At 38.3% G+C, this 27447-nt stretch overlaps 1 protein-coding gene across 2 annotated transcripts in view; it reads right to left on the minus strand.

The window, feature by feature from the left end:
• The window catches only part of UNC5C (unc-5 netrin receptor C), a 388152-nt gene that overhangs the window by 111796 nt on the left and 248909 nt on the right, over window positions 1–27447 (minus strand). For both annotated transcript variants that reach the window (XM_008955313.5, XM_003829912.5), the window contains exon 3: window positions 20331–20474. In XM_008955313.5, coding sequence (XP_008953561.1) covers window positions 20331–20474 — 144 coding nt within the window. The remainder of the gene's footprint in view (window positions 1–20330; window positions 20475–27447) is intronic.

The following is a 27447-nucleotide window of genomic DNA, read 5'->3' on the forward strand; positions in this document are numbered from 1 at the left end:
GCACTGAGATAAAATTTGATGAAACACCAGATACCAATAAAAAGAGCAGCAGTGAATATCATTTATGAGCTTCAATGTTCTTGACAAGGTATATCTTGTTTGTAAAACATGATTCTGAGAAACTTCTGCCTGATGTGGGGTTGGGCAAAGAGACAATAACTGGAATGAGTTCTCAAATTAAATAACATAGTGACTCACTCTGATTTAAATTAATCAAGATATCACAAAATGAGGGCTAAGAACAAGAAAAAGTAAGGCATATATGTATTTAAATAGAGCAATTTCATTTAACATTTATTCATTGTCTCCATATGGTAGACATTTTATTAGGTACTTAGGATGAAGATGTACAAGACACAGAAAGAAGACTAGAAAGGTAAGCTGAGGTGTGCTTATGAAAAGCCTTTCTGTCATGCTATGGAATGGCAAACCCTCAAAGGAGCAAGATCAGAGAACAAGGGTGTCCATCAGAGTGACTGATAGAGTGAGGCGGTGGTGAGGAGCCTGAAGTTAGTTAGGGACTCATTTGAATAAACCATGAGGGATGATGGGGTCCTGAACTCAGCTAGTGATAGAGGACAGGAAGAGGAGGAAGCAATTCTAGAAATAAATAGATCATATCTTGAAGAAGATGTAGGTATTTGGAGAGCGCCAGAAGGCAAGGATAATGTTATATTCTCAGCTACTGCATTGTTAACTTGGTACAAACACTGAGTGGCATAGTATCAAGATGGGCAGGGAAGCAGAGAGAAAGATAAATTCATTTTGGTACATGTTAGGTTTGGCATATCTATGAAACATTCAAACTGAAAAGTATAGTAGTCTAGATCATGGTTCCTAAACCTCAACCCTATTAATTTTGGGGACTGGGTAATTCTTTGCGGTACAGTTGTTCTTTGCATAGCAGGATACTTAGCAACATCCCTGGACTCTACCTGCTAGATGCCATTAGAACCCCTTCCCAACCTTAACAAAATAAGTGCCTTCAGACAATGCCAAATGTCCCCTAAGGGGAAAAGTCACCCCCAGTTGAGAACCACAGGTCTAGGGCTTGGAAAAGAAGGCCTGGTAGGATTTCTTGTGCTTCACCAACTAGGCAATCGCTGAAGCACTGGAAACAGATGGCATCACCAGGGAGAGACTGCAGCATAAAAAAAAGAGGACAGTGACATTCAAGAGGAAAAGCTGTCATCCAATGATATAGAGTGAACAAAGCGGTAGGAGAAAACCCAAGGAAGTTAGTGTCAGAGCAGCCAGGAGGAAAATAAAATTTTAAGAAGTGGGGAGGTCAATAGGAGAAATGCAGTGAAGGACTCAGAAGTACTCATAGGAGAGAAGTCATTGGTCTGGGAAGTTTAGGAGTGACGGGGAGCAGAAACCAAGCTGTGATGAGGAGTGGCCAGGAAGTGGGGAAATGACCATTCTGGGTACTGTAGGGGCGGAGGGAAAAGTTCTCCTTCGCCCTCTGAAGGTTCACTGGAAAATCAACTAAGTCACAAAAGGCAGATTAATTGGAGAGAAGACAGACAAATTTTATTGAACATGTACACATGGGAGCCTTTGGAATGAAGACATAAAGATCCAGGGATAATTGTCCATTTTTATGCTTCCGTTCAACAAAGTCTGGACAGCCATGTAGAAATATGATTGGACAAAACGAATCTGACCTAATGTTAACAGACTAAGTGGAGAGGCCCAGCAAGACTGTGGGTCTAGATTCTTCCTGGCCTCTCTGAGCATTCATTCCTTCCGTCATCTGGGTGTCAGGCAGGACCCTCTCTGGAATGGGGGTCTTAGGACCTATGATCACACTAGGTAGGTTAGATAAATTTTTTATGGTCACTTTTTACACAAAATGGAGGATGGAAATTTAGAATAATATTTTTCAGTTTTGTGGCTGGTTTTGGACTAAGGGGGTTTCTATGACTCACCTCGGGGGAAGAGGGATTGTCTTTTCCATTGCTGGTCTTGGGGAAGAATGGACTGAGAGACAGGAGGGCAGGAGAAGGTCAGAGAAAACTTTTGCTTCTGAGGCCTTCATTTTGGGGTATTGTTTTCTAAGTCCCAACGGTATCTACTACTCTTTTCCAAAAATTTAAGGTGACAGAAGTTAGTAGCACCATTAACGGGCAATGGGTTTGAGTGCAGCATGCTGTAATTCTTCTTAGAATATGGTGCAATTTTTGGCACAGTTTTCTAATTCTTGCCATATAAAGGCACATTTTATGTAGACCCTTGTTTCCTAATTGAGAATGGCGACAGCTACAGGCATCTACTTCCAGAGACAGGTTTAACTAAACCATCACTGAATACCACAGAATTATTTTAAGGGTTTGGCTTTAAGCTCTATGTAAATTTTATCTAATTTCTAGAATGATCTCACATTTAACCCCCTACAAGGCAATACTTCTTACTGAAAAACGCTTTTAATTCCTGCCGTAAAACCTCCTCTCTGGCTTTCAGACTGTGTAATGAGCATAGGATATATCGCGGCCGTGCAGCACAGAAGCCGCTCATTTCAGCATGCTGCCTCACTACTCTGCGAAGGGAGGGTAGATAAGATTTTAAGCATATCTTTTATCATTTGGAGAGATGTGATAGAAGGCAGGCCAGTTGCCTTGCAGGCAGAGTGAACACAAGGGTGACGAATGAATAAGAATGAAAAACGGACACTTGTCAGCTGGGAATTAGATGTAAAACAGAATGGTTCAGAATAATGTGGCCATTCCTGTCAGAAAAAAAAGACGAATTTCTGCCCTTGGAAGACCTTTAGGATTCTACATTCTGCTTTCTTTCCATTAGTTATAAGACTGCTACTAATATTAAGTATGAAGTCCTTTCATTAATAACCTAGATTACTTTCGCAAAGTCAACTTGGCATGCATCTAATTTAGTCATTGATTCTGCCAATTAAAAGCTATCGTCATATGTATGCTTTCAGAGAGATGTTTACTTAAGAACATGAATATTGGCTTAATAAATCCATACACTGAAATCCAATTAGCAGATGTAGAATCAGACCTGAAACAATATAGATTTCTATTTTCCATTTATACATAACCAAAGAAAGTCCCTTTGGACACACACATGTGCACACAAAGTCTCATTTTTTGGGGGGTAGAATTTTGATGCTTTCGATGATTTTTTTTTTTTTGCACAATATACTGTGGTTACAAATTAGCTGTGATGCAGAATACACGAATTCATGGCATTCTGCAAACATTAGCTCTGCTTTTTGACAATGCGGTTAGCAGAAAAGAAGACTCACTGGGAGACAGATTTTCTGGCCTTCAGTTTCCATATTTACGAAATGAAAATGAATTACTAGATAATCCTGAAGGATGCTTTTGCTGTAAGGACCTATTACTGAACAGACTGAGATTTTAAATATACATTTTAGGGGGGAAAAGCTTATCCTTTGTGGAGTAAGGTACTTCTTGGTTGCCATTATGTGTCCAAGAGAAATAATAGAAGAAATTGTTTCAAAAGTCAAGGAGTTGACGCATCTTTGAAGACAACAGCTTATAATATTCTCCTCAGAACAACTTTCACAGAACTTTTTGGACACTTGGATCTACAGGTGTGTGTAAGAGTTAGAAACTAGGGAGAGAAGTGGGTTACAGAAATTTGATATTAAAAAAAAATAGCAAATTCTTTGTATAAATCCTGGAGAGTAATATAATATAATCCACAAAAGCAGATGAAAATTCAGGCCCTGATGATTGTAAATGCACTAAGAATTATTTTGACAAAACTAATTGTCTGTCTCCACGGGACAGAGAGGATAGGGGAGGAAAATGCCTATCCAAAACAGTGTGGAAGAAAGCCCGTCATGCCAATGTGCGTATTTACAAAAGGGGCAGAACATCCTGCCTCTTCCCAGTGCCATCTCTTGAGCAACTTTGCCTGTCACTGTCTGAAAAGGGTGAGTGTGACCTATAATAGGAAAGTGGAGGCTCTATTGTCATGGGTCATACTAACATCTCTCCACCTTTGAGCCCTGCTGATTTTAGAAGACTAGGAGAAAATATCAGCAAAAGCATCTCCCTGTGGTAGCTAAGCAGACAGGTTGTGGATACTATTGCCTTGAAGAAGATAAGCATGTTTTTATTCTAATTTAAAAATGATTTACATTTATTAAAAATATTTATTATCTCACCAAAGGTACTTCATTATGCAGAAAGATTTATTTATTAGAATAAAATATTTTTTTCTATCCATCGTTAAGCACAGAATAACTTTTTTTAAGAAAACAAAATATTGGTGATGTGATAGACTGATATTATGAAGCAAGTAATTCTTCAATGGGTATACTTCAATAGACTATTCTAGTGGAAATCTAAATCCTTAAATTCCACAGAATGATAAGACATAAATGATATGTTACATTATTACTGTTGTTCTTTTTTTAGACTTCATCAGGTTTTGTGAATATTAAAATAGATATTGAATCTGAAAAGTTTGGAAAATTATAAAGCACAACATATGTAATAAATTATTATAATTACATTTATTATTACTCAGAGAGTTCTGAAATGAAAGGTGATTACTCATCTGCATAAATTTTGTACACATCGTTCTCACACACACTTTGGCCATAAGGTCCATAAACTATAGTATCTAATATTCCTTATTGTTCTTATGGAATTTCAGGTTTATTGCTGTTTTTCAAACTGAGTGTTATGACCCTTGAGAGGGTTATAACATCTATTCAGTGGATTAAAACCTAGCATTAAAAAGTATGAAACTGAATGAACAGAAGTTATCAAGATATACATAGTCTTATAGATGTGTATGTGTATATACACTCATATATTTCTGTGTGTAAGGATGCGGGTATGTGTCTAGTGGATCATAATTTCAACCTATTTTTTATTGTAAGTCAAAAAGGTCTGAAAACTACTGGGTAGGCTAACACTGTGGCTGAGAACAAGGTTTTGGCATACACAACCCTGGGTTTAGGTCCTGACTCTACCACTTGACTATCCATTTGACCTTGAGCACATTGCTTAACCTCTTCCTGCCTTAGTTTCATCAGCTTATAAATGGGTATAATTTCACAGGGTTATATAGGAAGGGTCACCTATAAAATTCTAAGCACATGCCTAGCATATAGTAAGTGCCCAAAAGATAATAATCCCCCACTCTACTTTTTCCCCCAAGTATTAATAAATTTTATTAGGCTATACATTTACTGTTATCACTACTAATCAAAATAAACATAACCAAGTGAGACAAAGCAATTGGGAGGGCTAATAATTGAAGGTGATGTTTCATAAAGAGATATGCAGGTATTACCCTGCTGTGCTTGATTAAACTGCAGATTCCACACTCAGGTTGGGCCCTGGGAATCTACAGTTTTAACACACTCCACGGGTGTGTTTTCTGCATAACACTAAAATCTGAGAAGCACTGGTTGATGAATTGATTCATTGATTATGGAACACCAAGTTACGCATGGCACTGTGGGCACTGTAGGAGGCTGTGGGGAGCCATGCAGATCTGCTTCTGCACTGTGGCTCTAAATGCCTGGTTTACTGGGTCCCTGTTGGTGTTTCCACAGTGTCCCAGAGCTCACTTTTGTACCAACTGATGGCTGACATTGTCTAGCACAGGACTTGAGTTTCATATGTCTCCAGGGGCCATTCAGGTAACAAATGGGAGAAAGCTAGGCATAAGATTTTTTTTCTTGAAACATGACACCTACCGGGTTGTCTTTTGTTTTCTAACTTTTAATGGAGATGTGGGTACAAAACCAATCAATCAGCTTCCTCTTTACTCTCGTTACTTAGCTCCGGCTGCATGGTGCCAATAGGAATGCAGGCTCAATGGGCCACAGACCCCAAATTTGATGACTAACAGAAGTTGGTAATGTGGATTTTTATGAGATTTTTTTTCTAACTGTATATGTTGTCAGCTACTTAAAACTTTATCAAAATACTTGTGTGGGCCAACATTTTGAGGACTAAACCAAAAAAGTGGGATGCCATATTGCGCCTGTGGACTGCTACTTTGAGACCAACGGTCCAGAGAGTTCAATGCTGAAAAAGTGTCAAGTTACCTTAATGTTTCTTGTGGCCTCTCTCTCACCTCAAGAGAAAATCCCCAGAGCCTTTTGCTTCTGACTTTCAGACACTTAACCAAGAAAGCCAACAAGAGATGTTGGTGAGTAAAGCTGTTTTTGTTAGTAGGATTGCATACATAACATTTCATAAATTCATATTTTATAATTATTCACTTATATTCCTTTACCTACTTTCAGAAGGAATGTTAGGCAACAAATGTGGGCACTTCAGAAGATTAGCTGACATTTTTAATAAATGTAAACCAATAACACCTGAGTTGGGAAAAGAAAAAGCTTCTTGATGGCTGAAAAGATACTTCGCAGTCATTTCTGTAATTCTTGATGTACTTAGAATAAAAATGTCTCTACATTCTTTTCGGAACCAATGTTGTCATTTCTACAATTGCTTTGAAGAAAAACCTGAAGCTCTTTCAGGTATAGCAGGAAACAGTTAAGAGTGGTTATGATCTTAATTATTGTTCTTTAGAGTAGGAATGGCAAATATTTGGAACAACTACATTCCCTTCCAGCTCGTGTGTCTATACCTAACTGACCATGATATTCTTTTCTCCAGAGTCTGGATTTAGCTTCAGGATCTACTCCAACACAGGACTCTGGGAGGCCACAGCGGAGCAGGGATTAACAGGCAAGATGCAATGAATCTGCATCCTCAGCCTAGAGTTCACTGCACAGAAACTCCTGATATGCAATGTGTCTGCACAGTTATGGCCATGTTTTTATCCGATATCATGTCACTGCTTAGTTTTACTTCAAAAAACAAACTTAATCCCAGCCTTGAATGCTACATTTTAAAATTTAAAAAATACTTTGAGATCAAATAAATCTTGGTGCTTGGTGCTGGGTACATAGTAGTGCCTTAGTAAATGCTGAGTTAAATTCAGTTCCCAAAATAATCTGGCAATTCCCTTTACTGAAGGCCGGGAAGCAATTTCCCTTATGATATATAACTATAAAATGTCTTACAAGTCACACAGTCCGACCCCCTCACTTTACAGATTATTTATTTATTTATTTATTTATTTATTTATTTATTTATTTATTTTTTGAGAGGGAGTCTCGCTCTGTCACCCAGGCTGGAGTGCAGTGGCGTGACCTCTGCTCACTGAAAACTCTGCCTCCCGAGTAGCTGGGACTACAGGTACCCGCCACCATGCTCGGTTAATTTTTTTGTATTTTTAGTAGAGACGGGGTTTCACTAAATTACACTAAATTGAGCCATAATCAAAGGGACAGCAGGATTATGCGCTCCCTCTGGAGGTTCTTAGGGAGAGACCATGACTTGCCTCTCCCAGATTCCAGTGGCTGATGGCATTCCTTGGCTTGTGGCTACATCCCTCTAATCTCTACCTCTGTGGTTACACTGCATTCTCTTCTTCAATCTGTGTCAATCTCCCTTTGTCTTTCTCTTACAAGGCATTTGTGATGACCTTTAAAGCCCACCTGGGCAATGTCGGAAAATCTCTCCATCTCAAGATTCTTAACCAAATCTGCAAAGATCCTTTTTCCACATAAGGTAATATTTACAAATTCCAGAGATTAGTACCTGATGCCTTTGGGGGTCATTATCTATCCTGCTGTGGTGGTTACAAGCATGGAGCCTGGATCTGCTCTGCCATAGTTTAATCCTAGTTCTGTACTTACTGAGGTTGCTATGTTTTCATTTCTTCATCCATAAAATGAAGATAATTCTATTACATATTGTATAGGATTACTGTGACGATTTTAAAAGGTAATATAAATAGCACACTTAGGACAGTGCAGTTACATAAAGAGTCCTCTGTCAATGTACTCATTTACATACCCGCTTCCTCCAGCCCCTAAATCAGCATTGCTGTCAAGTGTTCACAGAGTTGATGGTTGTACTGATATTTATTTCTTTAAATTTTACGAAGAAGCCAAACTACAAATATCAGAAATAAGCTTTTTGCTTCCCAAATTGAACTGGTCTTGACAAAAAGGCCCTCGATCTGTGGAAATTCTGTACTTAGAAGAGCTTCATGTTGTTATCTGCTGCTGGCCAGCTTACTCACTTTCTGACCTAGGCCTGACCCTGCATTAAGCAAATACAGCTGCTGTACTATGATTCACATTTTCATATTTTCAGGTGCTTTTCAGTTAATTCTTTTTACACACTCACTGAACAATGGTGTTGAACACATTCTAATATTTTTTTAAAAAAAGCTGTTTTAATATATTTTCAAAGTGCTCCTCTAGCAAATGATTTCATGGTCACTCAAAGTAATAATACTGTGTTCTTAAAGGGAAAAAAATGTATCTTTCTTCCAATAATGATGGAAAGTGCTAATTATGTTGTCATAGCAGAGTAGAATTTATGCTGAAATCACCAAATCTGGCTGTTAACAGGAAATAACTGCTGTGAACCAACCAGTGAAGCATATTTTGGAAGAACTAGATTGGCCTTCAGAGCTTTGGGCATTTATTAAAAGTGAAAAATGCCTGACTTAATGGCATAGAGCCCTGAAATGTTAGCTATGGTTTTCTTTTCCAGGAATAGAGTATCTGATTTTTGCTGGAATTTTTAAAAATAAAGAAAAATATTATTATGCTAAGCAACTCTTATTGTGGTTTGTAAATATAAAGGTTATAGAATATTTTAAAAACTGAAGCTCGGTGCAGTGGCTCATACCTATAATCCCAGAACTTTGAGAGGCCAAGGTTGGGAATCGCTTGAGGCCAGGGAGTTTGGAATCAACCTGAGCAACAAAGTGAGAACCCCCATCTCTACAAAAAATAGAAAAACTAGCAGAGTATGGTAGTAGGTATCTGTAGTCCCAGATACTAGGGAGGCTGAGGTGGGAGGATCGCTTGAGCCCAAGAAAGTTAAGGGTGCAGTGAACTATGCTCATGCCACTGCAGTCCAGTTTGGATGACAAGCAAGACCCTGTCTCTGAAAAAACAAATTAAAGAAATAAAAAGTTTGGTGGTGTTTTTTTTTTTTAACTTATCTTTCCTTCTCAAATATTGTAAACAATAAAACAAACAAAAATCAACTATATGCAGTTCCCTCTATAGTTTGAAAAGTCAAGAATGGTTGTATGTTTTTTGCAACTGTGTGCAATGAACTGGACTGCAAAGAGAAAAGTTTGTTTAAAATTCAGATTCAGTGTTTCCTAAACAGGTGACATGGGCAAGTTAGCTAATATTTCCATGATTCTGTTTTGTTATTTACAAAATGAAGATAACAGAACTTACTTCATAGGATGTCGTATGAAGATTATGATAGTTAACATGAACAAGGGTCTTAGAGTTAGGCATACAGTAAGCATATAATAAATGTTGGCTACTAGGACAGAGACTAAAGAAGAAAGAATAAGGACAATCGACTTTGATTTTTTCCTGTTGTTTTATAACCGCATTTTGCTTTTGTAAGGGGTAAAGTTTTTGTTCTCTCTTAGGAATTTACCACAAACACTTTCATAATATCATAACTCATAACCAGGAAGAGAGGTTAGAATGATCTGCAGCAAGTCAGCAGAAAGGTAAGCTTGGTAATTTCTTCAGTCGTGCCAAGCCCTGGCTATCACTTACTGCACTGAGATCATTTAAATGAGAGAAATTCCAGGGAACAAAGACTCTTTAGAAGGGAGGACAATTTCAGCCATTCTTCGTTATTTCTTGACTTTTGGGCATTTATAGGACAAACACATTTGTATCCAGATAGTCTTGTTAAAGAGTTTTTTTAAAAAATAAATATTTCAGCTAGCACTCCAAATGACATCCACTACAGAAAAGAGGAAGAAAAAAAATCCATACAAGCCACTCTTTTATATTCACAATGCATCTTTAGTTTCAGAAAAAAAAATGATTATATGTCATCACAGTATTTTTTAAGGTATGTCTTAGGGATAAATAATAAGAAATATGCCAACTTTATGGATGAGGAACCTGACATACCAAAAAGCTAAGGCTCTTTTCTCAGAGTACAGAAAAAAGAATGCAATGATTGCAGACAAGCTGTTTTCTTGCAAATAAGCATTTTAGCCATAAACTTCACTTTTCATACAGCATAAAACATACTTTAATAACACATTTTTGTCCAGTGTGTTACCAGCCCTGCCTATAACATACGTATAGATGATTTCCCCCAAAATATGACTTATGAGACTGTGTTCTATGAATTCGTTGTCTACCTCTCAGAATAAATATGAGCTATAAATGCCTAAGAATTTGTGGGGCATCCATGAAACTTGGGAACTTCTGACCATCTACAAAAGCAAATATGTTTGAAAAAATATAGACTGACACAATCAGGTATACATTATAATATTTAATCTTGAAATAGGAATAACCTGATAAATTAGTACAACAGTCAAGATTTATATAAAACAAGAGTATTAATTAATTTATTGTTTAAACATTTTTCCCTTATCTAAAAATGTCTAAAGTATGTATTTAATCTTATCCAATTCAAAATATGGCCTCTGTTACTTATAATTGGATTAATGTGGGCTTTAATGGTTGTTATACAAGGTATCATACTAACTCAGAAATGTACCTTAGTAAAAATGCCATTTATTCTGGTGTACAGGGGAGCCTGCTGAATCCTGCCAATACATTTGGCGTTAGGCTACTAGAACTGTTTATAGTATGACCTTCATCTTCTCTTGTTTAAAGAAATGCATTATTTTTGTTAAATTGTATAATTAATTTTGTTTTATGCCAAGTAGAGTAGACAGGTAGAAAATAAAAAAGTAACACATAAGGCCACAAATCAGGACTTCTGTACATGTGAACCAATATAATAATAATTCATGAGATTATATATATATATACACACATATATACACACATATATATACATATATATACACACACACATATATATATACATATATATATATGTATATATAAATTTTTTTTGTTTTTTTTTTGAGATGGAGTCTTGCTCTGTCGCCCAGGCTGGAGTGCAGTAGCGCGATCTCAGCTCACCGCAAGCTCTGCCTCCCAGGTTCACGCCATTCTCCTGCTTCAGCCTCCCAGAGATTACATATATATTTAACTGGAGATACTTAAATATAGAAATGTCAATTCATTCATTCCTTTATGATATTTCTTGAGTCCCTACATTGTGACAGGAATCACCCTAGGTGTTTTGAATTAATCAGTGAAAAAACCAAACCCAAATCTTTGCCTATGTGGACCTTACTTTCTAAGGGGGTGAGGGGGGACAGAATACAAACCATTAACTAATAAATAAGTAAATGTATGATGGTTTAGAAGGTGAGAAGTGCTATGCAGAAACGTAATAAGTACGAGAGTGTAGAGGCAATCACGTCCAGCTACCTGATGTTCTTGAATTCCTTGGGGAAAAAAAGCATTTTTATTAAATGAACAAATGATTCACATTGAATAGTATCTTCGCTTTTCCCCATCATGTACTTTCAATTTAATTCAATTTTATTTCATTTATTTATGTTTTAATTTATTTATCAGCAGCCACAGGCAAGGGACGTCTTTTAGGCACTGGAGACAACAAGGAAGAAAAGAAAGTCTCTGTCCTTGTGAAGCTTACATTCTGGTATGGCAGATGGTTAACTCAAAAGAAAACAAATAATGATGAAGAAAAATGTCATGGAGAACAATAAAGCAGGATTAGGATTAGGCAAGTGACAGGGTTGAGGCCCGGATAGACAGACCCCTCTATAGGAGTGACATCTCAGTATAAATCTGAATGAAAGAAGAAAGTAAGCCAGTTTTAGACTTAGGGTAAGAATGTTCCAAGTGAGAAGAAACAGTTCTTGCAAGCAGCCTATATGTGGAATGAATCTATTGCATTCTGGAAACAAGGAAATGGATGTGGTTAGAGCAGACAAAGCAATAAGAAGAGAGGCAGGAAGCCAAGGTCTGTTTATGTTTCTGTATTATAAATAACAGCGAGGTTTTTTTTTGTTGTTTTTTTTTTGTTGTTTTTTTTGTTTTTTTTTTGAGACAGGATCTCACTGTCACCCAGGCTGGAGTACAGTGGTGTGATCATGGCTCACTGCAGCCTTGACCTCCTGAGCTCAAGGGATCCTCCTGCCTCAGCCTTCTGGGCTGACAGTAGTATCCCAGCTGGGATCACAGGTGCACACCACCACACTTGGTTAATTTTTTTTGGCTTTTATTAGAGACGAGGTCTCGCTATGTTGCCCAGGCTGGTCTCAAACCCCTATGTGCAAGTGATCCTCCCACCTTGGCCTCCCAAGGTGCCGGGATTACAACGTGAGACATTGCACCAGTTATAAACATTATGCATGTAGAGAATAAGATGTTCTTGTGAATTGCCAGCTGATCTACAAATCCTTGTCTCCTCCTCCCTTCTTTGTACCCAGTGTACTGGTTAAACACATGGACTTGGATGCTGGCCTGACTCACTGCTCCATATACCACCTGTGTAACCTCAGGCGATTTTTAATCTCCTGTTGCTCTCAATTTCCTCGTCTATAAAATGGGAATAATAATAACACTTATCACATAGAGTCCTTGCAAAGACTGAATGATCTAATACATAATACATGATTGAAACAGCACTTCCATTATTATCAGTGTTATTATTCTGGAGCCTATCTGTCCAATGCAAACCACATGAGGCTTTCAAGCACTTGACGTGTAGCTGGTCATAACTGAAGCTATTGTAAGGGTACACACACTAGCTCTGAAAAACCAGTATGACAAAAAGAAAGAAAAGTATTTCATAAATACTCGTTGATATTGGTAATACTGTTGAAATGATAGTTTAGACATACTGGACTCAGTGAAATACATGACTGAAATAATTTTATCTGTTTCTTTTTAAATTGTGGCTACTAGAAAAGTGTAAACAGCATTTGTGGCTGGCATATTTCTATTGGACGCTGCTGTTTTAGACAGTGTGCTGGATACTATAGACTCACGAATATGAACAAGACTTGATCCAAATCCACAGGTGGGTCACAAATGTAGTTATCCTCTCAGTGAAAATGATGAGTGAGCTGTGAGAGGAAGCCAGGAGGGGCCACCTTGATCATCCTTAATTCTTTCTAGGAACTACCTTATTTCTCTTTGTGGCCAGCAGGCTTTGTGATGCTGGCTGTGATTTATTGGTTTGCACACACGATCGAGAGGAAATCCGGAGGAGCCATCCTGCTGTTCCCCGGAAGATGAATCTTGGGTGCACGTAAATCCCATTATAGCTCATGACTGTAGGATAAGGGTGACCATATGGCATGTTCTTCCATCCTCAGGCATGGGCAGAAGGGGTTGGAAATTACAGTCAAATTTTATGTGAATCAGCAGAGAATTTCACCCTCTAGGATTGACATTCTAGCTCTGGGACATGAAATGGTAAAGGAAAGACAGACTTTTCAGTTTTCAAAGTTTGCTCAGTATTGATGTTTCAAAATAAACATATAAAGTTGTTTAAAATGGTTATATCCATTTTTATGAACACCTATTATCATTCGCTAAGCATTTGCACTGTGTCTGGCACTATGTCATATGTTTTACAAGTTTATCTCATTTAATCTTAAAATAACTCTTTTTCATGCTATGGTTGATGAAACTAAGGCTCACAGAGGTCAAGTAACTTGACTAAGGTCACAGTAGGAAGTCATGGCACTAGGATTTGAACATGAGTCAATCTGTCCCTGAGCTTGTGCTATTAACCACTCTCCTATGCTGCTTTTTCCATCATATCCTTACCCCCGCAACACAACCACAACATTGTCAACAATGGTAACAGCAAGAGCGGCACTATTGAAACCCAAATTGTTCCTGAGGAAAGACCTTGTATGTTAATATTTTGCCTGAACCTTATGCTTTGGGATTCACTCATCAGCCTATAACAAGAGACACTGGAAGAAACAACCCCATGATGACACTGGGAGCTGTATTACAGTAAGGGTTCTGCACAGGACACCATTGTAGTGGCAACTTGAATTCTCTCAGAATAAACTTTTCTCTGAATGAAAACTACCAGACCCGCCTAGGAAATTTGGCACTGCTGTCTTGTTAATGTGCAGGATTTTAAAGCAGATGTGTTATGTTCTCAGCACAGCCTGGCTGAATCCTAACTTTCATATTTCCATTTTTTCCTCTGCCTTGATTGTCTCACAAACCTATTTTTATATTTTACATGGTTTGAATGTGTGAAATATTGTAAGCAAGCTTAAATACATAAATTAATAGTCAATATTCATTTATGGTTTATAAACTGAAAATAGAGCTTTTTCATGAAAGAACTATGGGCCCCTCCACAGTACATCAAATGAGCATAAATCTAGTTAGGTAAGAGGTAATCATACTTATTTAAGTTTACCATCGTGGTGATCTTCACCTCTGATGAGTTTAAACTTAAGTTGCCATTTATGTGATGGCCCTCGGTCAAGTATTACTGGGCAGAGCACCACAGTTCACTTGATACAGGACAGAGTAGAAAACCCATAAGTGGCTGGGCACAGTGGCTCACGCCTATAATCCCAGCACTTTGGGAGGCTGAGACAGGCAGATTGCTTGAGTTCACCAGTTCGAGACCAGCCTGGGCAACATGGAGGGACCCCTATTTCTACTAAAAATACAAAAATTAGCCAGGGATGGTGGTGCATGCCAGTAATCCCAGCTACATGGGGGGAGGCTGAGGCAGGAAAATCACCTGAACCCAGGAGACAGAGGTTGCAATGAGCCGAGATTGTGCTATTGCACTCCAGTGTGGGACAGGGCAAGACTTTCTCTCAAAAAATAACAAAAACCAAAAACTAAAAACCCCACAAACTTCTGCAACATTAGCAAGGGGCTGCTAATGATAAGGATCAGCCTGTACAGAGAGAATTTGAAAATTCAACCTTTTTTGTTCTCATTATGATGCATATCTTTATGAGTCAATCTTTACAAGTTAGGTGGGGTTCCTTCGGTACACACATATGAGTTCAGTTAGCTACAGAAGTATAGGTGAACTGCTCTTGAATATTATTACATGAGGGTGAAAAGGTACCTTGGATAAATAATATTGACCTAGAAGAAGAGTTTGTTTTTTTATTTGAAAATAGATTGAAAAGCCAGGAAGTAAATAGCAAAGTTTATAGAACATACTGCAAAGAAAGGGGTCTTATACCTATATGTACTTAATGTTTGTGTGCTGAAAAAGAATATATCTACTCAAACACATATAATTATATATATATGAAATTGGCACAACAATGGTCTCTGCAAATTACTGAAAATTGAAGGCTTATTAACTAAAAATTCATTATTTGAAACTATGCAGCTCTTAAAGTTCAGCTTTAGCAAGTCAATGTAGTGTGGAATGTAGACTGGCAATTTTAAGTATATATTGTACTTGCTATTAATGAATACATAGAAATGAAAGATAAAAGAATAGCTTTCTATCCTTGTGCCTCCTTTGATTACAGTTTGAAACTGATTTTGAATTCAATTAAATCTTTGAAACATTTGCTTTTTGTTCTTTTTAAACATGATTAAAAGTATTTTTCTTTATAATTAATAAAAAATCAATTCTTCAGAATTTGTGGCAGTGGATGTTGTGGTATGCTACCAGGATCCCCTTTCAGGCCTGGTCCCACCTGTTGGAAGTGTTGACGGTGAAAGTCTCAGCTTCTCTCTCCTGGAATCACCCTCAGTGGTGCAGAGCTGACTTGGCCCTGGTTACACACGCTGGTGGGGTAGGGAGTAAAGGAGGGTCGTCATCCACTGACTAGTCTATGTAGGGGAATACAGGTCTGCTCACCCCTTCAGCCTCAGGGTGCTATAACTCTGAAGGGCCATGTGAGCTTCAGATTCCTATGGAGTTATCATGTGTTGTATTTGCTCTGCAGGTCAATTTCTCCCTCTGCCCAACCATTGCCTTTATTCCTCCACCTGATATCCTAGTACCCTTAGCATATTGTTCCTAAGGGCACCCCTCAATACAATGGCTGCATGTATGACTCCATTTCACAGTATTTCATGGAGATTCCACTAAAATCTATTTAGACATTCTCAGAGAGGAAAGATTAATGTCGAGCATTTGAACAAACTTCACTGGGAATTCTTTATAACAGTTTTAATTCAAAAAAATTGTTAAACATCTGTGATACTCTAGGTATTGTGCTAAGCAGGAGAGATATAAAATTAAGTACAATAGAATTCTTGATCTCATGGAACTCACCGGCGTGAAACACAAATTTTACGAGTGAATATAATTGAAATGAGACAAGCACTATATTAGGAGTACGGACAAACTGCTCTGAAAGTATTGAGAAAGGAATGCCCAGCCTCCTCCCTCTGTGAGGCAGGAATGGCTTCACTAAAGACATTTGAAAGAAAGCCTTGATAAGGCTTAGCCCTTTCAAATCATCCTTTCTCTTCTTTCTCTCACATCACACATCCAAGGTCTCAACAAAAGCTGTTATCTCTACTTTTAAATATATCTGAAATCCTGGCCTCACCACCTCCACTGCTTCCAATCTACAGTAGCTTAACATCTCTCATAGCTGCAGTCTCATCACTGGTCTTCCTGCTTCTCCCCTTGCCCAGCATGGTCCATTCTCAACACAGCAGCCAGATGACTCTGCTAATGGATGTCAGGTCATGAGTTCCTCTGCTGAAAAGATGCCAAAGTGTTCCCAACTTATCCTCAAAACCAAATATGGGCTGAGTGTGGTGGCTCACGCCTGTAATCCCAATATTTTGGGAGGCTGAAGTGGGTGAAATCGCTTGTGTCCAGGAGTTTGAGACCAGCCTCGGTGACATGGTGAAACTACATCCCTACAAAAAAATGCAAAAAAGTAGCTGGGCATGGCGGCACATGCCTGTAGTCCCAGCTACCTGGGAGGCTGGGGTGGTAGAATCACCTGAGCCTGGGAGATTGAGGTTGCAATGAGCTGTGATTGCGCCACTGCACTCCAGCCTGGTGACAGAATGAGACCCCCATCTCAAAAATCAAACAAACAAACAAACAAACAAACAAACAAAACCAAAGATAATTTCAACACCTACAGAACCCTATGCCAACTGCACACACCCCTCCCATCTTTAGCCCAGGCCTTACCTTTCTGGCTGCATCTGTGGATGTCCTCTCACTCACTCTTCTAGCCACTCTGGCCTCACTGCTGTCTTTGGGACCCACCAGCACACTCCTGCCTCAGGGTTTTTGTGCCAGCCACTGTCCCCTCTGCCTGATTCCCTCTTGCCCCTCCTTCAGGTCTTTGCAACTGTCAACTTCCTCAGCAAAGCTTCCTGACCACTCCCTCCCAGCCCTACAAATTCCCTTTTCCTGCTGTATTTTTTCTTCGTGGCACTTACCATCAGCTCTAGACCTGATGATCATTCATTTTATTTAGAGTTTGCCTTTCCTCACCACAACATGAGCTCCATGAGGGCAAGGATGGTTGCATGTTTTGTTTCTAGTACCAACCCCAATACCCACAATTGTCCCAAGAACAGAGTGAATCTTCACTTAGTATTTGTCTAAGTGAACAATTACTAAGTGAACAAATACATACAAACATATACATATATATGTTGTGAAAGGTAGTAAGATAAGGGTGCAATGCTTCAGCATGAAGAATAGCTGAAAGGCATGGAAATCAAAGTAGTTTTAATCTCGTGTGATTACAGTGTAGAAATCCTTACCCTTCCGAGCTAGAAACATAGGTTGGATATGTAAACCACAAAATGTGGTTGTTATTGGCTGAACTACATCCCACTCCCCCAAATTCTGATGGGGAAGCCCTAACCCTCAGTACCTCAGGATGTGACTATATTGGGATATAAGACTTTTAAAGAGGTGATCAAGTTAAAATGAAGCTGTTAGGGTGGGCCCCAACCCAATCTGACTGGTGTCCTCATAAGAAGAAGAAATTTGGACACACAGAGACACCAGGGATGCGCACACACACAGAGTAAAGACTATGTGAAGACACAGTGAGAAAGAGGCCACCAGCAAGCCAAGAAAAGTGGCCTCAGGAGAAACCAAACCTGCTGACACCTTGAGATTGCACTTCCAGCCTTCAGAACTGTGAGAAAATAAATTTCTGTTGTTTAAGACATCCAATCCGTGGTGTTTTATTATGGGAGCCCTAGAAAACTAATTCAATGATATATGCCATTATAAGGAATTTTGCCTATCTCACATGTCACTATAAAATGTGAAGCAGGAATGGAGGCAAGATGAGAGGTATATTCATCTGTTCTCATGCTGCTAATAAAGACATGCCCCAGATTGGGTAATTTATAAAGGAAAGAGGCTTAATGGACTCACAGTTCCACAGGGCTGGGGAGGCCTCATAATCATGGTGGAAGATGAAGGAAGAGCAAGGAACATCTTACATGGTGGCAGGCAAGAGGGCATGTACAAGGGAACTCCCCTTTATAAAAGCATCAGATCTCCTGAGACTTATTCACTATCATAGAACAGCATAGGGAAAATCCACTCCCATGATTCAGTTAACTCCCACCAGTTCACTCCCACAACACATGGGGATGATTACAATTCAAGGTGAGATTTGGGTGGGACACAGAACCAAACCTTATCAAGAGGAGACCTAAGTTTTAGAAAGACTGTGTTTGTGGTAACAGGGAGGAAGGGCTGGAATAGAGAACAGACTTGAGCCATGGAGACTAACTGGAAGATCTGCAATGGTCCACATCTAAATGAAGAAGCAAGGGAGTCAGAGACAAGTATAGAATTGGGGAAGGCTTTAGAAGCAGGATTGATGGGACTTAGAGCTAAGTGATATTGGCATCCAACACAAAATAGAATTAGTAAAATGCAAAGATGTAAAGGGTTCAGAAAGGAAAATATATGGATTTCAGTGCTTTCTCATGTATGAGAACATTTCTCAATATGAAACCTTGAGACAGGTTACATGGCATCCATGTTGCTTAAGACAGACAGAATATTTACTGAGGAAAGGGCTCTGCAAGCTGCAGCCTCCTTCTCCCTCGTGGTGATAACATGCATATTAGTGTATTAAATCATCTGAGAAGTTTTGCAATGAAGAAGCTTCTATAACTTTGTCAAAAAATATATTTCTTACATTTATTTGATTATGGAAGCCTTTTTTACAAGGTACCTTTTAACCTCTTCCTGAACATGTATGCTCTAGAAATTAACACAATTTGGAAAACAATGCTGTGTGTGGTCCAATGTACTAGAATGGTTCCAAAATAAATAGAGAAGCTTTATCTTGGTAATCTCTATTTTGAACAGGAAAACGACTCAACTTTGTCTTAAAGTGGTAGAATGAACTCATTCAAGGAATGATATATGCCATTGTAAGGATTGATTTTCCTATAGTCTAATTCCTACTAGATTTTTTAAAAAATCAAAATCTTTGGAAAGTAGCACAGTTCTTTCACATCCCTAAAGAAAAATTACTCAGTACCTTAAAACAAAAAATAAAAGGAAGAAAATTGAACTCACGGACACAGAGAATAAAAGATAGTTACTAGAGGCTGGGAAGGGTAGTGGCAGGGTTTTGCGGGGAGGTGGGGATGATTAATGAGTACAGAAAAATAGAAGGAATGAATAAGACCTACTATTTGATAGTACAACAGGGTGACTATGGTCAATAATAACTTAATTGTTCATTTAAAAATAACTAAAAGAGTATAATTGAATTATTTGTAACACAAAAGGATAAATGCCAGAGGGGTGGATACCTCATTCCCCATGATGTGATTATTAGGCATTGCATGCCTATATCAAAACATCTCACGTACCATGTAAATATATACACCTACTATGTACCCACAAAAATTAAAAGCTAAAAAAGAAAATTAAAAATAAAATGAAATCCTGGTGACCTAAGAGGAATATGTGGCTCAAATGCAGAAATCTGGGAGCAGTTTTTTTCCAGGATTTTTTTTTTTTTTTTGAGACAGAGTCTTGCTCTGTAGCCCAGGCTGGAGTGCAGTGGCATAATCTCGGCTCACTGCAAGCTCTGCCTCCTGGGTTCAGGCCATTCTCCTGCCTCAGCCTCCCGAGTAACTGGGACTACAGGCGCCTGCCACCATGCCCGGCTAATTTTTTGTATTTTTAGTAGAAACGGGGTTTCACCGTGTTAGCCAGGATGGTCTCGATCTCCTGACCTTGTGATCCGCCCACCTCGGCCTCCCAAAGTGCTGGGATTACAGGCGTGAGTCACCGCCCCTGGCCTTTCCAGGATTTTTGACCAGTTTTCTTTGGTGCTGGAGTAGTCACAGTGTAAACTTTCCCTTATGTGTATCAACTTCTGAGACCCAAGGTGCTTATTGTACAATGACTCACATGCAATGCGCACATACGCCTTCCGGCTCTTTGTGGTACCCGCCGAGCTCCAGGCCACACACTGGCACCAGTAATCTTCAGGCCCAAAGAGTTCTTCCACTTGCTGGCGCGAAATCTCAATGCTCACTTCCCGGACAATGAGACCTGACAAGAGAAAGAGAAAGGTTTAAGTCAACACAAGATTCATACTAAAGAAATATAAACCATCACATCATATTTTTCCCCCAGTCATCCCTTTTGATGCCATAGATCAACAACCCAGATATTGTCTCTCATCTCTTTTGACTTTCTTCTCATTCCAGTTATTTTACTCAACAACTTTTTCATTCTCTTATTTGCTATTTCACATCTTCTGGATTATTCTGAGGATGAAAGTAGAAGGGCTCTATCACTCCACAAAATAATTCCTTTCCCAATACAGCTTGCTATTTTTTAACCTTCCTCTCTATATTGAAATATAAACTTGAGTTTCACATCTTCTAGGGTTTTTACCTCAATTATATAGTTGTGGGTAAAATAAACGTATGTACACAGATTTACAAAGCTAAAACCAACAGTCAGTGTGATTATTTAATAACTAAATTACTTTAGCAGTTGTGTTTCAATTAAATGGCACATCGTTTTTCTTGAAAGAGATACTAGCCTTAGTTAACAAGCTTCTGGTACCGTATCCAAAGAATATATAACTTTAAAGTTTTCATGCATAATAGTTTGAAAGCCCAAAATGTTTCTCTGTAATTGTAATATACTAAAACCCTGTTAAAGGTAAAGTAGCCTCCTGCTAAAATGCTCAAATAATTGGAATTTATTTCACAGCATTATGTCATCTTGAATAACAAAAAATTGAACTAAGCATCTGGGATTACCATTTTAGAGGTATTTATCTTGAATTATCAAGGCTGTTTCAGACATTCATTCTTCAATGTGCCTCTTTGCCCTGAGCAAGAGGGGTTATTTGAACAACATATGTGGGCAACTGCCAGTTTTCCCAGAGCTTGAACTCACACACTTCCAGCATGGAGTGTCCATTGAGGGAACCAGCAGAACACCCCTAGGGAGGAGAATTTGCTTTGGGTCAAGTATAGGTATAGTAAGAATGACTAAATATATTGCTTTGCACTATTCATATGTCCATCTATTCATTTATTCTTTGAATAAATATTTATTTAGTATCAATTATGTAAAAGATACTGTATCAGCACTTGTGAAAGTAATCAGTAAGATAGTCCTTCCCCTCAATGAATTTATTGTTATTGTGAAGAGGTATCATGTTAACAATGCATTATACAACTTATTATTTAGGTTCAATTGCATTCAGTGCTGCAAAGGTGGGCATAGGGATGAGTGTGAGTAATCAGGGAACCCAATCTAGTGTGAAGGATCCAGTATGACTTAGCTTGGTTCAATCATATGGTGAGCAGGAGGGACAGGACATATGGGAAAGAGCAGGAAAGGGAATTAGGAGTTTGAGAATTTAGAAGAAGACAACTGAGCACCACCCACAGAGAATAGTGGCATGAGATGAAGCTAGAGACAAGAAAGGGTCTAGTTTTTATAGCTGTGCACACCAGTGTTTCTGAAAGTGTGGCCCCCAGAGCAGCTTCATCAGTATCACCTGGGAACCTGCTGCAAATGCACATTCTCAGGCTCCATGCCAAACTCACTGAATAGGAATCTCTGGAGGTGGGTCCAGCAATCTGTGTTTTGACCAGCCTGCCAAGTAATCCCAATGCATGCTGAGTTTCAGAACTACTCACATCTACAATGTTTATAATTCTCAGTTTCCCCCAGGCACTGTGGCTCACACCTGTAATCCCAGCACTTTGGGAGGCCAAGGCAGGCGGATCACTTGAGATAAGGAGTTCGAGACTAGTCTTGCCAACATGGTGAAACCCTGTCTCTACTAAAAATACAAAAATTACCTGGGCATGGTGGCGCACGCCTGTAATCCCAGCTACTCGGGAGTCTGAGGCAGGAGAATTGCTTGAACCTTGGAGATGGAGGCTGCAGTGAGCCGAGATCGCACCACTGCACTCCAGCCTGGGCAATGAGCGAGACTTTGTCTCAAAGATTTTCAGTTTCTTCCTAAAAGCCATGGATATTACTAAAGTGTTTTAAGCAAGTAGATGACATGATCAGATGAGAATTAAATATATACATATATGATATATAAAAGAGATATAGATATGTGTGTATGTGTATGTGTACATGTGTATATCTGTGTGTATGTGTATGTGTATTCAATTCTTTATAGTTTAATAAGTTCATAAAAGTTATAATTTCTCAAAATGTTTGACTATAGGTGACAGGAGAGGGTATATTTTCTGGAACTCCTTAAAAACTGTATTTTAGAACTTTCCTTAACATCTAGAAAATATTCAAATGACTAAACACACTCAGGGAAATTAACAACTACCCAATGGGAGTAGGAGCTGTCCCATTGGGGGAACAAACAATATTTCCTATCAAGAGCTGATGAGGCTTGTGTCATAGAAACTACTAAGCTCATAGGCCCATTAATGACTAGCTAAATGGTAATGAAGCCCAAGACGGTGGGTTTTATAATCCCAAGGCATGACAGGATCCTAAGGGGCGACTCTATTGTCAAAAGCTTATGAAGTACATTCAAAATTATTTCAATGTTTTGAAAATTAGCAATCCTTGTATGTTTATATATTAACCAGTTTAAAAAGAATTTCCAAGTAAGTGGCATATTCCAATCCATCACCCTTCTATGGAAAGAAGATTAGTATATTATTTTAGCCAATGTCTAATTAATGTAACAATCCTCTCAGCAACAATCCCAGGCCATTAACAAATAACACCACTTTGCCTCCTCTTTCCTGGTCCCTACTCAGGCCTCTCATTTTCTTATCTTATTGTATTTTTTCACATTATTCCAATTCTGGAAATCTATGGGAAGATGGAATCACAACCTCTTTCCCCAGTCCCCATATCTTTCTCTCTCTCTTTTTTTTCCCCTTACTCTCTGATGTTTGATGGTTTTTCCCTGCTTTACTTATTTATACATTCCCTCTTCATGGGGAAATTCAGTTACTGGAAACAAACCTCTTCCTTTAAGATTACTGTAGTAACTTACAGTCACCAAAGGGCTGATAAATTTGCAATATGTGTTTCCTTAGAACTATAATGGTTCTTTATACGATGCAGAGCAGCAACTAATACGCTCAGGATATTAAAACCACATCCAAATATTTGGTGTCCCAAGATGATAACTTCAGGTCTCATTCTCCCCCACTTTTACTTAAAGCAATTACAGGAAGCCTAATTTAATGCTGGAGGAATTCAGTAGGTCCACTGTATCCTTTAGCTCAAATAGGCTCATGGATGGTTCTACTGACCACAAATCTGAAGCCTTTTAAAAAGCCACAGACCAACTCTCCTGCTACAGGAGTTATTCATAGTCTGAATGCTCTGAATTGTTTGGCTCAGGCTCCCTGTGGGCACTGGAGTCAAGCACACACTGATTTTTGTATTCAGCTTCACAGATGTCCCATTCAGGAGGAGCTGAGTTGTGTACAGTTGTCCTATTACATAGCCCAAAGTTTACATTCCAACTTTTGGTCAACAACACAAGAATAAGAAAGAACTGAAGCATGAAGTATCTAAATACTTATGACTCAGAAGAATTCCGTAGAATTGACTGCATTATTCAGACTCTGAGCTACTTGGTTACATGCCATGTTTTCATAACCATAGGTAAGTTTATTACCTATGAGAGTTTGTTCATCAGACCAGAGCCTAGTGGTTTGGGTAAAAGTAGATAATATTTTTTCTCTTTGAACCTATAATTTCAAGTCTGCTTGAAGTCTGGAGATGGAAAAAGCAAACTACCTTGAATTTGAAATGCCATCAGCATTACTTCTAAGGTGGGTTGCTTTGAAGAGCATTTGGGAACCTGAAATTGGTTTCAGGTTATTTAAGGGTGGGGGAAATGCTTTGGTCTACAGGACTTACTCAAATACAAATGTGTAGTTTCCATCACATCTGATAATATCAAAGATTTCCCATCATGCTGCTTCCTTTAATAGTGGCATCTCAAGGATGCATGCTGTCTGAAGTTTGCAGTGATTTGCTTTTATAATAGGATTTGTTGTAGTTTGGGAGCCAGAGTGCAGGAAAGTAATTAGCATGTTATTCCAAGAAGTCTTATGATGAGTATGAGTGTGTGCTTGTTAATAATACATTTCAAATGAATATAGAAATTCAGATTCAAATGCAACCCTCTGATTGGATCTTTGTGAGGTCATACATGAATATGGCAATAAGACCTGATAATGACATGACATTTATTTCTTATTTTTAGCATACGTTTAATTTCATAATAGTGGTAAGGCACCACAAATACTGTTTTTCTAGGATACTACCGTAAAGTGAGCACAAATACATGCTTAATCCAATTAAATGATTACTTAAAATAATATCTGTATTTCCCCAAAATGTAATCTACAGTGCTATCAAACAAAGTAAGTATTAAAGTCCATTAATAACAGATATTATGCTAAGTTGCAGAAATGTAAGGATGAATCAAACATTACTCAGCCTTAAGCTCTTCATATATTTTATTTATTTATATTTTTATTTTTATTTATTTATTTTTTTGAGACGGAGTCTTGCTCTGTCACCCAGGCTGGAATGCAGTGGCGCGATCTTGGCTCACTGCAAGCTCTGCCTCCCGGGTTCACGCCATTCTCCTGCCTCGGCCTCCCGAGTAGCTGGGACTACAGGTGCCCGCCACCATGCCTGGCTAATTTTTTGTATTTTTAGTAGAGACGAGGTTTCACCATGTTAGCCAGGATGGTCTTGATCTCCTGACCTCGTGATCCACCCGCCTCGGCCTCGCAAAGTGCTGGGATTACAGGCATGAGCCACCACGCCCGCCTCTTCATGTATTTTATAAACATATCTTGTTTATTAGGTGATACTGAAAAAAATCACACATCATTTTAAAACACATTTTCATGATAGTGAATTTGCGCCTTCTGATACTCCATGTATGTTTCTTTCAAAAGTATCCTAACTCAACTTTAGACTTAGGTATTATGTATGCCTGAGTTGATTCCTCCCCATGACTTTATCTTTCTTATGGCAAAAGGAAGTTTTAAGATATCACATTGTGCAGACCTGGCAATTTGACTTTCTCCAGCAATCTCTCTAATTGGAGAAGAACTGCAGAGCTCCCTCCACCAAATTTCATTATAGTACATTCACAGTTAGGACACAGGTTGGTAAGAAATATACAAAGCGGCAGGCTGGGATGTTCTGGAATATATTACAAAGTTTTATTGAATTAGTGTGATCTTTTCATACTTTCTTCCAGTGCTTCATTCTATTATAAGCTTTTGCTAGTATTATTTAAAATATGAAACATATCAGTTCTAGATGTCTTAATATTAATTAAATCACAAAACACCCTGTCATTATTTACAAGGATGTCATACCATAAAAACTGATTATTATTTTAGCATCTTATAACTCTCGTTAAAGTAATTAAAGTGTGATAACTTAAAAGGCAGAATTTCAGAATCAAGAATTCATGTGTTACATGAAGTCACTTAACAATCTTTAACTACTATAGCAGGAAGACATTGTATACACAAAATTTACCTACTCTGAAATGTTTTAATTAAATTTTTAATATAATGTTTAATATATAAGCAAACTATATAATTTAACTAAAATTATTCTGTGCAAGTGGGAATTGCAACTTACTGGTGTATTAGCTTTATTATGAGTATGATTTTGTTAAAGTTACAGCTACTATCTTCGTGATTAAGATGAATGTAAGAAACGCAACACTTACAGAGACTGAATCATGAAGGAATAGAAAACCTGAACAGACCAATGATCAGTAAGATGATTAAATCAGAAATAAAAAGCTTCCCATCAAATAAAGCCCAGGACCTGCACTTTTATTTAAGAAGAACTAACCTTAACCTTTCTCAAACTCTTCCAAAAAATTAAAGAAAAGAGACTACTTCCAAATTCATGTTACAAAGCCAGCATTATCCTCTTACCAAAACCTGCTGAGGACACTACAAGAAAAGAAAAGTACAGGCCAATAACCCTGATAAACAAAGATGCAAAAATCATCAACAAAATACTAACAAACCAAACACAACAGCACATTAAAAGGATCATGCACCCTTATCAAGTGGGATATATCCCAGGGATGCAAGGATGTTTCAACATTTACAAATCAATCAATGTAATACATCACATCAACAAAATGAAGGATAAAAATCATACGATCATCTTAATAGCTGTAGAAAGAACATTTGACAAAGTTCAACATCCTTTAATGAGAAAAACTCTCAACAAATTGGATAGAAAATAAAGCTATATATGACAAGCCCAGACCTGGCATTACGTTCAACAGTGAAAAGTTGAAAGTTTTTCCTCTAAGATCAGGAACAAGACAAGGATGCCCACTCTTGCCATTTCTATTCAACATAGTACTGTCTTAGATGGATCAATTATGCAAGAGGAAAAAAATTCTAAATCACAAAGGAAGAAGGAAATTGTCTCTGTTTGCAGATGATGTGCTGTTACATTTGGAGAATCCTATAGACTAAACAAAACTGTTAAAATTAATAAATGAATTCAGTACAGTTGCAGGACACAAAATCAACATATAAATGTCAGTAATGATTCTATACATGAATAATAAACTTTCCCAAAAAGAAACAAAGAAAATAATCCCATGTATAATAGCTATAAAAATAATAAAATACATAGAAATAAATTTAACCAAAGAGATGAAAGAGCTGTACACTGCAAACAATAAAACATTAATGAAATAAATTGAAGAAGAAAAACATTAATGGAAGGCCAGGCGCGGTGGCTCACACCTGTAATCCCAGCACTTTGGGAGGCTGAGGCGGGCAGATCACTTGAGGTCAGGAGTTTGAAACCAGCCTGGCCAAGATGGTGAAACTCTGTCTCTACTAAAAACACAAAAATAAGCTGGGCATGGTGGCAGGCCCCTGTAATCCCAGCTACTTGGGAGGCTGAGGCAGAGAATTGCTTGAACCTGAGAGGCGGAGGTTTCAGTGATTTGAGATTGTGCCATTGCACTCCAGCCTGGCTGACAGAG

The sequence above is a fragment of the Pan paniscus genome, chromosome 3 (genome assembly GCF_029289425.2).
Source record: "Pan paniscus chromosome 3, NHGRI_mPanPan1-v2.0_pri, whole genome shotgun sequence".
NCBI classification, from domain to species: Eukaryota; Metazoa; Chordata; class Mammalia; order Primates; family Hominidae; genus Pan; species Pan paniscus.